At 40.6% G+C, this 13,107-nt stretch overlaps 1 protein-coding gene across 8 annotated transcripts in view; it reads right to left on the reverse strand.

Annotated features, from left to right (window-relative positions):
- Positions 1-282: 282 nt before the first annotated feature.
- Positions 283-13,107, reverse strand: part of TC2N (tandem C2 domains, nuclear) — a 36,327-nt gene continuing 23,502 nt past the window's right edge. For all 8 annotated transcript variants that reach the window (XM_054827269.1, XM_054827262.1, XM_054827263.1 and 5 more), the window contains 8 exons: positions 12,820-12,911; positions 12,112-12,187; positions 10,978-11,078; positions 10,001-10,117; positions 8,323-8,514; positions 6,294-6,408; positions 5,621-5,820; positions 283-2,614 (listed from right to left, as the gene is read on the reverse strand). In XM_054827269.1, the coding sequence (XP_054683244.1) occupies positions 2,504-2,614; positions 5,621-5,820; positions 6,294-6,408; positions 8,323-8,514; positions 10,001-10,117; positions 10,978-11,078; positions 12,112-12,187; positions 12,820-12,911 (1,004 nt within the window). In that variant the 3' untranslated portion in view covers positions 283-2,503. The remainder of the gene's footprint in view (positions 2,615-5,620; positions 5,821-6,293; positions 6,409-8,322; positions 8,515-10,000; positions 10,118-10,977; positions 11,079-12,111; positions 12,188-12,819; positions 12,912-13,107) is intronic.

Raw genomic sequence — 13,107 nt, forward strand, 5'->3', positions numbered from 1 at the left:
CAGAAAACCCACAGCCTGGAAATGAGCACAGGATGAAACAGTACCTCAGAGTACATTCTTCAGAGCGCAGCCGTACCTGTGCACATCTTTCAAAGAGAGGCCTTATAGATCGGAACGCGTAGCAGTCATCTCCCCTACATGCAACACCACATGAAATACGGTACCTTAGTTGGCATTTTCTCAGAGAAAAAGGTAGGACGTGAACTTCAGTTTGAGATGCTGGTAAACACTGATATAAACAATTGGGAAAAAAAGGAATATTTTCTGTTCATAACTTTTATTATAAACACATAGATTAAATATTAACATAGGAAAAAGGAGACATTACTAGTTAGGCCTTTAAAGGGCTAGGTATCCTAAAACAGCCCCCAAAGTCCATTTTACACAGTATTCACTGAGTTGGCAATCTCTGTAGAACCACTGCTGCAGTAATCAAAGCCCCCAAAAGACTGTGATACTGATTCAGTGTCTTCTCTTTCAAATAGAGCAGCATGCTGCATAAGGAAACAGTTAGTTTGCACTTTTGTTTACTGCAGTTCAGCCATAATGAATAAAAGAGATCCACGTATTCAAGGAAAGATACCCCAAGAGTATCAGCTTGGTCCAGTTCCTTTGTTCATTTTACCCGACAGGCCAGGCTCATCCCAAGTGTGGTAACTGGCTGGAAGTTAACGCTGTCGGTCAAGATCCACTGGGCCTACTGGGAGCTTTGCAGAGAGTGCCAGTAAGAGCTAGAACTGATGTTTGTTCTTCAAGTAACATGCAAAAACTTTTTCAGTTAATTTATAAAACCTGGTCAAAAAGCGGAGCATGTAAGAGCCGGGGAAAATCCTTTTGTTCCCCCGTTTTCAAAATACTGAATTTCAACAACAAAAATCCAGATGGTTGAAGTTTTAAAAACTTCAATTAACAGCTGATTTAAAAAAAAATATCTAAGAGATTCCATATTTTCTTGACCTTTACTCAAAGTCAAAAAAGTTAAAACAAAGATGCTCCAAGCTCAATGCTTAAATACAACATGCTTTCCTGTTACAGTGTTTTCTCTGCTCCCCACCGTTCCTTTGCCTTCCAGCAGCGAGTGCTCTCACTGCCACTCCAGTTCATGTCCGATGTTTGAACAGGAGCCAAGTTACAAAAAAGATACAATTATTCAGCATCTATATGAACATATTTGTACAGTCCAGAGAGCCAACAGTAAATGTGTAAGCAGCAGATTTAATGGAATATACATATATTTTAAATCCAGTAGTTAAAGTAGTGCAAAGAGATCTGTGCTTTTAGATGTATATATTATCAGTTATATACATGGCGTTTTCCTGCCTTAAAAATAAGTATGAATAAACCCCTGAAAATATGGGGACTAATAGAAAAAATAAGCTTAGGATTTTGTAGGAAAAATATAATTTGCAATAAAAATATGGTAATTTCTTCTTGCTAGAAACAAGTAACAAAAATATACTCCCACACATAATTTTTCAGCATCCTAGCCATGTAATAAATACTTCTGCAGTAGTAGCCCATCTTTTAAACAAAGTCTGAGTCCCTTACTGTGCTGCATTTTAATTAGTATCAAAAAGCACTTATGTCAGTAAATATTTGCTTACTCCTTCATACACGTTAGTCTGGCTTTTAGCAATGTAAGCAAATGCTAGAACATTGTTGATTAGATAAGTGGTTTACGTATAAGAATGCTATATAAGAAAGTAATTTATCTAAAAATACTGGCTCCGATCCTAGGCAGGGCCATTGCCTCTTTGTATTATTCCATTGATTCCAACCAGAATTCACCCAAACGGAGTGAGTCTGGAGGGCCCCACTTGCAAATATCACAGCTAGTCAGAAAAAACTCTTATTTTTCAATCTCTCTGCTTAGAGAGAAGGATGGGGGAAACCCCAAGCTACAGGCATGTCAGGGCACTGAACAGCCCTTTATCAAAGATGGAGATTAAAAAAGCCTTTGGGTACTGCCTTATTGCGCAGTTCCCTTTATGTCTCCTCCTGCAGCCACAGCTTTCCCGCTTGCTGAGGCACACATTACTCTGATCAAATGGTGTCAACCAGGGCTACAATCCCTAAGGCTCAGAGGTACCTAGGATCAAGCCACTGACCAGACCAATTCCCATGGACTTTGGGGTCTGCCAAAGACAAGATTGCAGATGAGGATGACATCAGTGACTAGTGAAGATGATGGTGATTCAAGCTGCTGCTCTCCAAGATTGGATTTCTGTGCTTTTATGGAGCCTGAAAGGGGCAAAAATACATTTTTCAAGGTGGATTTTTTTAAAATCAAATGAGCACTTTCCCCAGTTCCTAAGTCGTCCTCTTAGTAATATTTAGCCAGTATTTTTCTTTGTGAAATGCTGAATTTTCCCATGGAGGTGTGATGCAGTGGAGACCTTCTGAAGAACTTGTGTAGACAGTATTTGTCTTTTTATTTATACTATTTTAAACAGTGTAGGAATATCTTTGTAGAAAAATCAGTCCTGAGTTTCATCTCCAGTCTTCAAGATGGACCAATGCTGTACCATTTAACAACAACTTTTTCAGGGTTGGCCATAGTATCTTGCCACTGCTCTACTGCTTCACTGTTACTGCTATCAGAACTTATCCAGATCTGCAGAAGAAACAGAAAAAAAAAAATTTAGTTTACCTGCTATAACACATAGGCCCAGCCTTTATTAGTTCCACATAAATACCATGGAAGCGTAGAATGAGATACAACGTGTAGACTGCGACCAAAGCATCATAGCAACAAATACAGTTCTGTTGGGACTAACATATTTTGGCTTTCAGCTGGGAACACGCAGAGTCTGGGTTTAAATTTAGCCTCTAAATAAATAGAGAACTCGCTACATACTCGTGTTTCTCTATTTAACAAGACGTTTCAAGTCAAGCATTGCTTGCTCCATTCAAATGCACGTGCTGGGGTCAAGGGCACATCAGGGCCAGTGATGGCTCTATGCATTCAAACTCCAGTTGGCTGCAAGCCACCTGGCATCCCGAGCTAGCTGTCCAGCATTTTCATGAGCATTTAAAATTGCATACTCCAACAGACAGGGCCAAACCTGCATTCCAGAGAGGTTAGTAACATGCCCATACCACGCAGTGAGAGTCCGATTCTTCTCAGTATTCAATTAATGGACAGTGGTCATTAAATGTGGAAATGAGGTACAAGTAGGAAGTTTTCCTCCTGAACATTATCACCGGCTTCCATCGCCAAAAGAATTCTGCTTATGTAAGTAGGTATCATTATTTACGGGACTCTATTTCCTCAAGTCTTCCAAGAATGAGTCCTTTTAAGACTTCTCAGAAACCTTCACCATGAAGTACATTTAGCCTATACTGCTGAGGCATGAGTCCTCAAGAAGTGAGAATAATGCCTTCCAGAATACCACAGGCAGCTGATGTTTCATCCACAGAGATTCATTATACATCTTGCTTATGATTAAAGACATGCCTGTAAAAGCAGCCTAATCTAAGTATTGTCTGCTTAGAACAGCATCCAATTAAACATCATTCTCTGAAGAACAAAGTTAATAGATCCAGCTATATTCATCTTTTTCCAGCTACCCAGCCAATTGCTCCAAGTACATTTTTCCCTGAGCCATATTTTATGTCTTCATGTGTTATGTGGCAATGTCTGCCTGCATGAGCTGAAACAACCTTTTCCAAATAACCTCTGACAAGCAGAAGTAGCTCATTTCCTCCCCCAAAAATAAGATCCATGGTTAAATGAAACTCGTCAAATTGAGATGACCTCACATATTGCTAAGTGACTGCAAAATCATACCCAGTTATTTTTGTCCCAAGGTAGCACAACTAAACAGAAAATTTTTTCTGTTTTGTTTTCCTGTTCCAAATCCAATTCCACCAACAGGAATCACAGAAAGATGGAATACGTGTGACATGAAGCTCCATAAAATGGAGGAAGGTCACGTAACCCTTGCTGGTACATCATTTCTATAGCACATCAGCATCTTCTATAACTGCCCATCTTCAGCAGGCACAAGAAACATCACCAGAACAGAACAGTACCATTTTCTGTACCTAAGGATACCTCAGTCCTTCATCTGACAAGGGACATTACAGTTGGGGTCTCAAAATCAATTCCATGTTATTCATGGGGGTGTTGGTAGATGAGAAGCTCAACATGCTCCAGCAATGTGCGCTCACAGCCCAGAAAGTCAACTGCATCCTGGGCTACATCAAAAGAAGTGTAACCAGCCGGTCAAGGGAGGTGATTCCTCCCCTTTACTCCGCTCTCCTGAGACCCCCCTGGAGTACTGTGTCAAGCTCTAGGGTCCTTAGTACAAGAAAGACACGGACCTGTTGGGAGTGAGTCCAGAGGAGGGCCACGAAGATGATCAGAGGGCTCAAACACCTCTCCTGTGAAGACAGTCTGAGAGAGTTGGGGTTTTTCAGCCTGGAGAAGAGAAGGCTCCAGGGAGACCTTATAGCAGCCTGCCAGTACCTGAAGGGGGCCTACAAGAAAGCTGGAGAGGGACTGTTTACAAGGGCATGGAGCAATAGGATGAGAGATAATGGCCTTAAGCTGAAGGAGAGTAGATACAGACTAGATATAAGAAAAAAAGAATTACGATGAGCGTGGTGAGGCACTGGAAACAGGTTGCCCAGAGAAGCTGTGGATGTCCCCTCCCTGGAAGTGTTCAAGGCCAGGTTGGATGGGGCTTTGGGCAACCTGGTCTAGTGGAGGGTGTCCCTGCCCATGGCAGGGGGGGTGGAACTAGATGATCTCTAAGGTCCCTTCCAACCCAAAATATTCTATGATTTATGCATATATTAAAATTCTGCTACTAACTGCAGCTGTGTCAGGGAAAGCACTGAGCACTAAGAACAGCTGTGGCTCACTATACCATGAAGAACAGGAGAGAAAGGGGACAGGATGATGGTAAGTTAGAACAACCAGGGGAAGAGGATAGAGCAAATAAAGAGATGAGACTACCGAGTTTCATGGTGGTTAAATAAATATGATCACACAAATGCTTTCAAAGAGATACTACAGAACTACCAACTCTAAAAAAAAAAAAAAAAAAAGAGAAAAAAAGCACTCAGCAAAAAAATAATTTTGTGTTTGTTCACCTATGTTATCACTTGATCATTCATATTGAGAATATTGTGCTGATTTCAGCATTGCTTTACCCAGGAAAGGCAGTCTGATATTGTAGCTGTTGATATTTCCTTTTACACACACCTGTTTATAAGTGTACTGGTATGGTTAGCCAACACACCCCCTTTCTGTACAGTACACTGTAGGTTGTGGAGCTCCTGCAAGTGCTATGTTTGCTTTCTTCAAAGAGCCTAGAGGCAAGGAGGGGATCATAGGTCTGTCTGTAGGAAGGAATCTTTCACATCGCAATACTCCACACAAAAATGACTTAACTTCTTTTCAAAAGCAAAATCAAATGTCAACTCTCATTCTGATGTTAGTGCATGTTTAAGAGCCCAATACTGTTTTTTCTTGGGTTACATCCAGAAGAGTTTATTAGCATTTACGATTTGCTATATGCCACCTTATTTAAAGTATTGAAAAACTCATACCAAGAAACCTGTGGAACTGGATTTTAAGTAAATGATATTATGCTAGTTAGCAGAAACCAACCTGTCCTAGGAAGTGTTTTCTTCTCACTGAACTTCTGCTGTAGAGCTTGATGAGAAAGCTAATTCCTTGTTCAGCTTGGCTAACTGGAAAAATCATCATTTCTCCCCACTTCACTTTGCCATTAGTGGACTTCAGAAGACGAGTCTTCTTCTTATACATGAGCCCTTCTGTACTAAACATTCCAACTTTCACAAAGAAATCTAGCACAAAAGGGAGGGAAAAAACATAGCACACAAAGGGTTACTCACAAACACACCCAATAAGGAACTGACAAGATCCACATGTATGGTTCAAATTGCAACAATTTCCCAAAAGTCTGGCCAAAAGAACGTACAATAGCTTTCCTGACTAGTCACACAAACAGAGTATGTTCAATAATATTGAATTGATTAACACAGTATCCAAACAGCAAGTGCAAGCTAATGCTCTTGTATGTCAGGATTAATACTGGGATAAAAGTCTTCCAAAATACATAAACACGTAGCTTCAAACCAAACAAAAAGTAATCAAGTAAGACATCTGTGGAAACAAGCCTTGGCAATGGAAATCTACTGCACAATATGTTAGTCTGAGGTTTGTAAGGAATGTTATGAATTGCCAACCCATTTGAGCAGCAATTTACCTGTTACAAATGCTTTTAGACAAGAGACGCGAGACAGCTGATGTAACTTACTTGAAGACAGCGGTGTAGATGAAACTGGAAGGTTTTGGGCTTCAAGAATCTGTAACTGAATCCTCCTGTTTATTGCTTGAAAACAAGTTCCTACTTGAAGTTCTGCACGGCACACCTACAAGCAGAAGAATGTTGTCATAACATCTGGATTAAGTTGCTTATAAACTCAGGAAACACAGGAATTCTGTCATATGTTGGGCTCCCACATTTCTCTCTGGGATTTCCCAGACAGAAACATAAGCATGTGTTATATACACAACCTGCAGACGCACAGTAAGAGCATCTCGCACTTGTTGTAGCAGCAGTACACGTGCTCTGCTGATGGACTGCTTATGTGCAGCGCACATATGGCCCTCGTGGGCTGCAGCCAGAGATACTGGACAAATAAATGAGTCCTCAGTTTTCACCTGGGAAAGAGTCCTCAAGGATAAGAGCAGACACATACAGGGAAAACCAGACATGCAGTTGTAGCTCTACTAAACCTGGGTGTAGAAGCAAGAGACCAGGTATGGTCCACGAACACAAAAACATTTGGAGTTCTCTTCCCATGCTTTTGAATTTTGCAGTATGGAGATACAAGCAATGCTTTCCATAGATACACAGCCCCATCACTTAACGTCATGAATATTTAGGGTGACTGCATGCTGTGGAATTTCCTATTTAATGGAAGTACTTGTGTTTTACACGCCTAACACATACACACTGCCCCACACTCTGAACATACCAAGATCTCCAGTCTGAATTTTTTTTTTTAGAGTTTTTGCTAGCGACAAAGCTGCACTGACGCATCCTCATTACTCTCCTATCAGACACTAATGTACTCTGAACACTGTGAGAACAGCACAAGGCGGCCAGCGGAGACTCAGCTTTCCTGACAGCCTCCATTTCAAAGGACTTTGCTAGTCCTGGCTCCCTTCAAGTTTTAATGCACTTCAGTGAAGCAAAACGCACCAAGCAAGAGAGCAACAGGTCAGATAAAGAGAAGTCAGACTCCAGTTCATTGAAGAGACCCAAATTCTCTTTGCAGCTCAGCTACCAAATTTCTGTGTAACCCTGAGAGGAAGCCACTTACTCAGCTCTGAGCTTTGGCTCTCTGTTGGCAAGTAAGGCTAGTTTGCTGCCTCACAGGGTGGTACAGGGATGAATTCCAGCAGTGTCTGGAGGGCTCTCAGATATAATGGTGAGGAAAGCCAACAGAGAGAAATTATGAGATGATTCACGAATTTACATTGGGATGAAGCAGTTTCTAAACCAGCTTCCTCTTTCACTTAATCTTATTGCTTTTGAAGCAAAATGGTTATTCTTGTTAGAATTAAAAATGTCAAGTGTAACTTATGTTAGAAATAGTATCACTCATATTACTCAGACACACTTAGATAAAATTTGCTTTTGAATTGCTAATTCAAGTTTAATTTGTTGAAAATACAAATGTCTAGACACAATCTGTAAAAGAAACAAACAAAGTGAGGGTAGGGGGAAAGGAAATCCCGCTGTGAAAACCACCTGCTTCTTATTACACTAATGGCAATGAACTGTCTGAATTATTACTTCACAGCATGCAGTCTGAACATTAAATATATAGCTATCTCCACAGTTTCAAGCCACTGAAGATCTTAGCACTTTTCTTCCATAACAAAAGCAGATTCCATTTGCTCTGAGCTCTTGCTGTGAGTCCTGAGGAACTTCTGATGCTTTTTTGGTTGGAAAAGGCAATTACCCAGTGTCTTTTGCTGAACGTTTCCCCAGAATGCCCCTCCCTCAAGCTGTGGGCCATGGTGTGGAAGAGCTTGCTCTAGCTCTTTCCCAGAAACAGCTGCAGTTTATGACCAGAACAGCTTTGTGCAGAGTTCAAAAGTCTGCATTTTTTCCCCCATCAAACTGCCTCTCCCCAAGAAAGTGAGGAAAAAAAAATAAAAAGAAAAATCCTGTTTGTTGTTAACACTGAATTAGTACTGAATTATTTTACTTTCATTTCCAGCAACTCGTTCTAGGTGATAAAACAACATACTTTTGCAGTACTGGCACTTACAGGTGCTTTGGAAGGAGGAGATATACCCAGCCAGTGACTCGACTCCTCCGAGCTGAGCTCCCGCAGTGCCAAGGAGCACTCTCCAATTGTTTTTTTCCTGGGAGTCTGTGTCTGGATTTTAAATACCAATCTGACAGCCTGAAGGCTTTGTAGTTTAATAGCAAATACAAAAGTTTCCATAAATTCAATATCCTAGAAAGAAAAACAGAAGGGTAATATCAGCATTGTCAGAGAGTTGCACCGAGCCCGAAACCTAGAATCCAAGGCTTCCTGGTCCTATAGCCACTGCTCCCAGATACCATTTTAGGTTGCCATGGCAAAGTGTGCTTTTGCAGTGGTAAGCCCCCCCAGACTCCCCACCTCATTGTCACACCCTGGCATGGACAAAGCTCTGGATTATTTTTCACTACAATAACAAGTTAAGGCCATCTGTTCTGGAGCTTTACAACAGCATACACACATTGTCAGAGCAAACTCTCCTGTGGCCTTTTGCTTCAGTCTCTCCGGCTAATTTCATTTTCTTTCACTTTTGACTCACATTATGGGAGGTTTATGTTGCTTTACCTTCCACCCCCTTAATATTTCTTTACTGCCACTATCAGGAGTCTCGTCCCATGTGGCCAATTCTTACTACTTTGTGTAGAGAGGAAGCACGAACTTTGTCTAGTGAGAGGCAGTAACATCATCTACCTTCCCTGGGGTGAATGGGCACCTACAGGTCTGCCCAAGCTTCCTCCAGTCCCCCAGCACTGAGTTGCCAAAGCCAGCAGCTCATGGTTGAGTCCCCTATGAGTGTATCTGTCCTGCAGACTTGGGAGAAAAGGCAGGCAACAGTACAATGCAGAGAGGATATAGGGGGAGGAAGCAGAACAAGGCTTTTAATAGGATTTTGAGAAGTTGGAAAAAATAAAAATAAAAAAACCCAGTAACCTGAACCTAGGCAACTACCGCAGCAAATATGACATAGGAGTGGATGTTTGGTTGTCCTGGTTTTAGCTGAGAGGGTTGATTTTCTTCATAGTAGCTAGTGTGAGGATATGTTTTGGATTTGTGCTGGAGACAGTGTTGATAATATAGAGATGTTTTTGTTCTATGGACTTATTGTTGAGCAGTGTTTACACAGGGCCAAGGCCTTTTCTGCTTCTTGCACTGCCCTGCCAGCGGGATGGCTGGGAGTGCACAAGAAGTTGGGAGGAGACAGACAGGACAGGTGACCCAAACTGACCAAAGGGATATTCCATACCATATGACGTCATGCTCAGTTTATAAGGAGCTTGGGGGGAAGAGAAGGGGGGGGCGGCGGCGTTCGGAGTGATGGCGTTTGTCTTCCCAAGTAACCGTTACGCGTGACAGGGCCCTGCTTCCCTGGAGATGGCTGAACACCTGCCTGCCCATGGGGAGTGGTGAATGAATTCCTTGCTTTGCTTTGCTTGTGCGCACGGCTTTTGCTTTACCTATTAAAATGTCTTTATCTCAACCCACGAGTTTTCTCACTTTAACTTTTCCAATTCTCTCCCCCATCCCGATGGGCGGGGGGAGCGAGTGAGCGGCTGCGTGGTGCTTAGCTGCCGGCTGGGGTAAAACCACGACATTGGTCCATTTAAAAAAATCCATTTACATTTCACTTTTATTTTTCGGGGGAAAAAGACTTCTTGGTGTTTTCCCTGCCTCTACTTACATTGCACCCTTCCTTGGCAGAAGATTTGAACTGCACTGGTTTGGGCAGTGTGAGAATTCCCTTCACATAGATACGAGGATTTTCCCCACAGCTAGAAGGCCAGCTCAGGTCTTTGCACTGCAACATTGAAAACACAATCAGTTTAGACAATGTAAGACTCTGGCCTTTAGACAACTTGGAAACAGAGTCTTCTACACTCTTCTAGAATTATACATAATTCCTGTAATATTGAATATAAATCAGAGCAGTGTAATGATTGTCACATTTCAGGTCATTTAATGATTAATTTTTACAACCAGAGGGTAAAAAGTTATTCGGTAGATTTTAATGATTTCACTATGTGGCAATTTGAGAACAGATAAATCATGAAATCTCTTACATAGTACTTATCACTTGATGTAATTGTGAAATTTCTGACTACTCAGAGTTCAACTGCCTAAAAATTATTCACAGTTCCTGGGAGTGTATAAAACAGCCAGCATAACGGTATCACATTAGCTAACAAAAAAGCCACAAGAAGCGTGCCCTCAAAGTGCTATTATGGTTCTGCCCTGAAGGAACTGTTAAAGTCACTTAAATGCTGCCTCCAAAGTTGCTCCAATTTGCTGCCTCCAAATTTCCACAGCAGGACCAGCCTATGACCAGCTCAGCTTTCTTATCTATGCTGAACAGTTCCTCACTCCACAATCGGAACATATGTATAGTAACATAAAGAGCCATATACTACTTTTTACTGTTGACTGCAGCAGAACAGAGATTACAATAGGAAAAAAAAATAAAGGAGAGGAAGATACATTGAATGAAGCCCAGTATTACATTTGACTGAAGTTTGTGTATATTAATACTTAGAAGTCATTTTCTTTTTCTCCTGAAAGTACTGCTTAAAGTAAGAGAGCCAAATTTAATGAGAATTAACACTAAGTATAGTGAAATAGCCATTTGAATAAATAATAATCAAGTTATTTATATTTGCTTACATGTAGAACTGTGATCCAAATCTGTTCTACAGAAGAAACATAACACAACTTCACGTTCAGTCTTCCAAAGTCTCGTTCATCACCTGATAATGTAATAGTATCTATGGAAGAAAGCCAAGTAGTGTTTTTAGAAGCAATGTGGTATCTTAAAAGTTAATTCCAAAAATAAGAGAACTCATTAGTAGGTGGAGTGCCTATCCTTGAAAATTTCTCTCAAGTTTGAAATATCTTAACATCTACATTTTAAGGACAAAATATCCACGAAGCCCTGTAGCCTGACCTTCTGCATAGCTAAAAGCCTTCACATTTATCTCAGTTATCTCTATTGAATTTAATAACTTGTATTGTACTCAAACAACTTTTAGAAAGAAAAAAAGCACATGCCTGAGACACCCAGAACACATTTATAATCTATCACTTCCCTTAGATAAAAAGCATGCCAATTTATAAACTTAACAGTGAAAGTGATTAATCTGTCTCAGATTTAAATTCCAGCCTAGTAAACATTTTACTATTATGCTTTTCTCCAAGTCAGAAGAGCCATTTAATATCCAGTGTTTCTCTGTCATGACTGAAAGTAGGTCATTGCCCTTCCGTCTTCTTTTTGAGGAGACTGGGTGAAATTCTGACTTCCAGCAGGGTGACTTTTGTGGGGACTCGATGAATTTCTGAAGATTTTGCAGTGTCTTTTTCAGTATTCTTTCATAAAGATACTTGTTTTGCATGCAATATTCTTGCCTAGTTCTCAGTGTAACACAGGTATTGGATTCCAGGCACTTCCCATAGAAAAATACTGATACGTGAAAAATGGCTAGAGCTGTGACCAAGGTGCTGCATTTTATCCTAACAGAACACCTGTAATTTCTTAGTTCACAGGGGTAGTAAATCCATAGATGTATTTTTCAAAAGCATGAGACCTCCTCAAAGGCTAATTTGCTCGATTTCCTGACAACAGGACAGTGCAAGTCCAAAACTCTTAATTTCAAACTGCAAAGTAATCTCCAAATTGACTTGCTAATCAGATTAATCTCAAAAAAAAAACCAAACCCAAAAAACCACCAACAGTAGAGTCAGTTTCATGTTTCAAGTGCAAGGGGAAATATTTCATTACAAGGTAAACAAACAAAACATTACCCAGACTCCTGTTACTGCCTTGCGAATCCTTCCTGGAAGAGGTACTGCTAGGTACACTGGAGAATGAATCGTATCTCTGGGGGCAAAAAAAGTCACTTCATTCAGAGCAACAGATGCAAAAAGCCAGAGAGATTCTACCATCAGACAAGATATGATGAAAACAAAACAACATCCAATTTCAAATAATTGTCTCATTCCCTACTAATCTCTTGATCCACCAGCATGGAATTACTACTTTGATGCAAAGAGCTAATACAGGACACATATGGCCAGCATAGAATTATTTTTTTTTGCTCACTGATATATATGCAACTTCATCTCTATGTAGAAGATGATTATTTGCAAGGAAAAAAACCCAAACAAAAACCAAACAGTGGTTTTTGCATCAATGGAAACTTCTAGTGTTCCACTATTCAACTGATGGGAGAAATTATGAGATGACAAACCAAAACCTCTTGTCAGTCCTGTCCTGCCTAACAGCCTACTCTGGTTTCTCAACAGGCCTCTTGGGCCAGACCAGCAGTCATCAGAGGAGACATCAGGAAAGAGCCTCTTGAAGTTGGTCAAGACATTGAACTTTTCCCTCTAGCCCTTCCAGTGCATAGTAGAATGCCCTTCAGCGTTTACTTTGAAAACACAATGCAGCAGGAACAGATACACCACATTAGCTGAGTTTTCAGTATAACCTAAGTTACAAGGGGAACTCACCTTCATGAATCGATGAGGCGGGCTTCTGAGATCAAACATTGAACGACTTACATCAAATGATCCAGGCAAAGCACTAGGTCTTAAATCACTAACTAAAAAGAAAAAAGGAACAATGCAAATCAAGTAAGCATCATTGTTAAAAAAAAAAATTAAGAAGCTTTTTTAAAATTTAAGTAGACCTACGGTAGAATTGAAACCTAGCTAAATAACATCTAAGGAAGGACATCAGCACCCTTCCCCACTTCCCTTTCCCAAAACACTTTCCTGAAATCACAAAACAGAGAGAAC

The sequence above is a fragment of the Grus americana genome, chromosome 5 (assembly GCF_028858705.1).
Source record: "Grus americana isolate bGruAme1 chromosome 5, bGruAme1.mat, whole genome shotgun sequence".
NCBI lineage: Eukaryota > Metazoa > Chordata > Aves > Gruiformes > Gruidae > Grus > Grus americana.